Raw genomic sequence first — 2,925 nt, 5'->3', positions numbered from 1 at the left:
GTTTGTCATCAACCATTACAGTCTGTTGTTATCAAGCATGGTCCATAATTCTCATCAGTCGTTGTCTACCACTTATTATTCAGCCAATCTTTATTTCCATCAGTCGGTCTCTTGGTACCAGTCAAAGTTTGTCTGTTGCCACTGGTTAAAGTTTGTCACCATCAATCAGTATGTTCTCACTAGTCAAAGTTTGTCACCATCAGTCACAGGCTGTCCTTATCAATCACAGCCTGATTTCGTCAATCTTTCCTTCAACAGAAAATCACACAATCACAACACATGACAACCCCCGTCACACCTCCCCCCAATAAAAATGAACAGAATGCAACCAGGACCCCTTTCAAATATTCCAGATGTAAAGTGTCTCTCAATATCAGTGAATGGACATCAATATGTTCACTCCACATCAGTCCATCTAAGGACGTGTCCACTTCACTGGTCAATATCAGTCTTTTCCATAGGAAAAGGCAGCTGGTCCCTTCCAGCTCAATCTTTCTTCATTTTGCTAGAAAGGGGCCAATGGAACTGGTCTCTCAAGACCCTTCTTATACAGCAACAGCTGATTCTAAGAAAGAAGTAAAGGAAAAAGAAGGATCAAGCTCAATATATGACTGGTACTTTACTGGCCCCAGGAGGATGAAAAGTACATCTGATCCTAGTGCGATCTGAACTCAGAGTGTTGAAAGAAACATTAATGACTAGTCGGAGAGAAAATACGTGGGATTGTCAAATCTGGAATGTCTTTGATTGTAGGTCAGCTTAATTAGGACTGAATGGGGGTGGCGGGAGTTAAACAATAATACAACAAAACTAGTAAATAAAAACATGATTACTTACAAGGTGGCGTTAAGAGGAGTGGCCTTCAAAGTTAAATCTGATTGACAGACATTATCGCTACCACACTCCTTTTGGATATCAATCTAAAAATATAAAAGAAGATGGACGAATTACTGTCTTGGATGTCAGTCAAAGAAATACTACCTTAGAATCATCAACATCACCATTGTCGTCGTTTAACGTCCGCTTTCCATGCTAGCATGGGTTGGATGATTTGACCGAGGACTGGTGAAACCAGATGGCTACACCAGGCTCCAATCTGATCTGGCAGAGTTTCTACAGCTGGATGCCCTTCCTAACGCCAACCACTCCGAGAGTGTAGTGGGTGCTTTTACGTGCCACCAGCACGAAGGCCAGTCAGGTGGTACTGGCAATGGCCACGCTCGAAATGGTGTATTTTACGTGACACTTGCATAGGAGCCAGTCCAGGGGCACTGGCAACAATCTCGCTCGAATGTCTTTTCACGTGTCACCGGCACATAATAATAGTAATAATAATAATTATAGCAATAATCATTATCATCACCATCGTTTAACGTCCGCTTTCCATGCTAGCATGGGTTGGACGATTTGACTGAGGACTGGTGAAACCAGATGGCTACACCAGGCTCCAATCTGATTTGGCAGAGTTTCTACAGCTGGATGCCCTTCCTAACGCCCACCACTCTGAGAGTTGGTCCAATTTAGGATATGTGAAATTTAAAATATTAAAAAAAAAACAAACCCCAACCTGTTTTATTTCTGTAGTCTCTTCAGCAGTAGTTAGATCCAAAATTGGGAAAGCATTGATTTGTGGAAGCTGGTTATTGCGGTTTAGGGGTTTTCCTTTGAGTTTGTAGCTGAATTGAAATTTGATGGGACTCAGTTTGTCCCGGAATGAACTCTGAAACGGAAGAATGAAATTTCGTCAACAACAACAACAAGCCCTTCTACAATAGACCACAAGGTCTAACATTTGGTGTGGGGGGGGAAGGGTCAGTCAATTACATCGCCCCCCCCCACTCCTAATGTTTAACTGGTGCTTATTACATCAACCCTGAAGAGATAAAAGGCTAAGTCAACCTTAGTATGATTTGAACTCAGAATGCCACTAAGCATATTGTCTGGTATGGTAACAATTCTGCCAGCCGGAGCCTGCTGCCTTGACAATAATTCTTTCTACTATAGGCACAAGTCCTGAAATATTGAGGAAAGGGCCGGTTGAGCACATCGACCCAAGTGCTCAATTGGTGCTTATTTTTGTATGTGTGCATCTATGTACTTGTCTCCCACTACTACTACCTGTTGGTTTGTTTACATCCCTGTAACTTAGCAATTCAGCAAAAAAAGAGACTGGTAGTACTTTAAGTACCAGACTTAAAAAAAATATAAGTGCTGGGATCAATTTGTTTGACTAAAACTTCTGAAGGCAGTGCTCCAGTATGGTTGCAGTCTAACGGCTGAAACAAGTAAAAGATATAGAAGATAAGTTTGTTTACCAACCTGAAGGAAGGCATGATGGCTATCACAGAACTCGTCGTCTTTCCTTTTTAGTTTTATGGTACCAGTAATTTCAAAGGATGGGGCTGATTTTTCATTGTGGAATAAAACACGACTGTGAATGACTTTGGGATCAAATCTCTCTGCAATTATTGTATATTTAATTTCTGGAGTCTCACTTAACCTGAAGGAAACAGAAATAGAGGTAGGTATGAAGTTATAAAAGTTTTCAGATAATTGAATTCATTTTTAGAAGAAAAAAAAACATTTTCCAAAATTTATCCTCTGTTCTCTTTCACTTATATATACATCTCTCTAAGGTGAAACTAACGTGCAAGTGGCTGAGCACTCCACAGACACGTGTACCCTTAACGTAGTTCTCGGGGATATTCAGCGTGAAACAGTGTGACAAGGCTGACCCTTTGAAATACAGGTACAACAGAAACAGGAAGAAAGAGTGAGAGAAAGTTGTGGTGAAAGAGTACAGCAGGATTCACCACCATCCCCTGCCGGAGCCTCGTGGAGCTTTAGGTGTTTTCACTCAATAAACACTCAGAACGCCCGGTCTGGGAATCGAAACCGCGAGTCCACTGCCCTAACCACTGGGCC

At 41.7% G+C, this 2,925-nt stretch overlaps 1 protein-coding gene across 2 annotated transcripts in view; it reads right to left on the bottom strand.

Moving 5' to 3' along the window:
• LOC106876614 (integrin alpha pat-2) overlaps positions 1-2,925 on the bottom strand; it is a 22,600-nt gene that overhangs the window by 16,306 nt on the left and 3,369 nt on the right. For both annotated transcript variants that reach the window (XM_014925225.2, XM_052977222.1), the window contains exons 5-7: positions 2,320-2,500; positions 1,568-1,720; positions 838-920 (exon numbers count right to left, since the gene is read on the bottom strand). In XM_014925225.2, the coding sequence (XP_014780711.2) occupies positions 838-920; positions 1,568-1,720; positions 2,320-2,500 (417 nt within the window). The remainder of the gene's footprint in view (positions 1-837; positions 921-1,567; positions 1,721-2,319; positions 2,501-2,925) is intronic.

Source organism: Octopus bimaculoides, chromosome 27 (assembly GCF_001194135.2).
Source record: "Octopus bimaculoides isolate UCB-OBI-ISO-001 chromosome 27, ASM119413v2, whole genome shotgun sequence".
NCBI lineage: Eukaryota > Metazoa > Mollusca > Cephalopoda > Octopoda > Octopodidae > Octopus > Octopus bimaculoides.
Note: the sequence above shows the minus strand (reverse complement) of the source record. Positions and strands in the feature narration are given on the sequence as shown.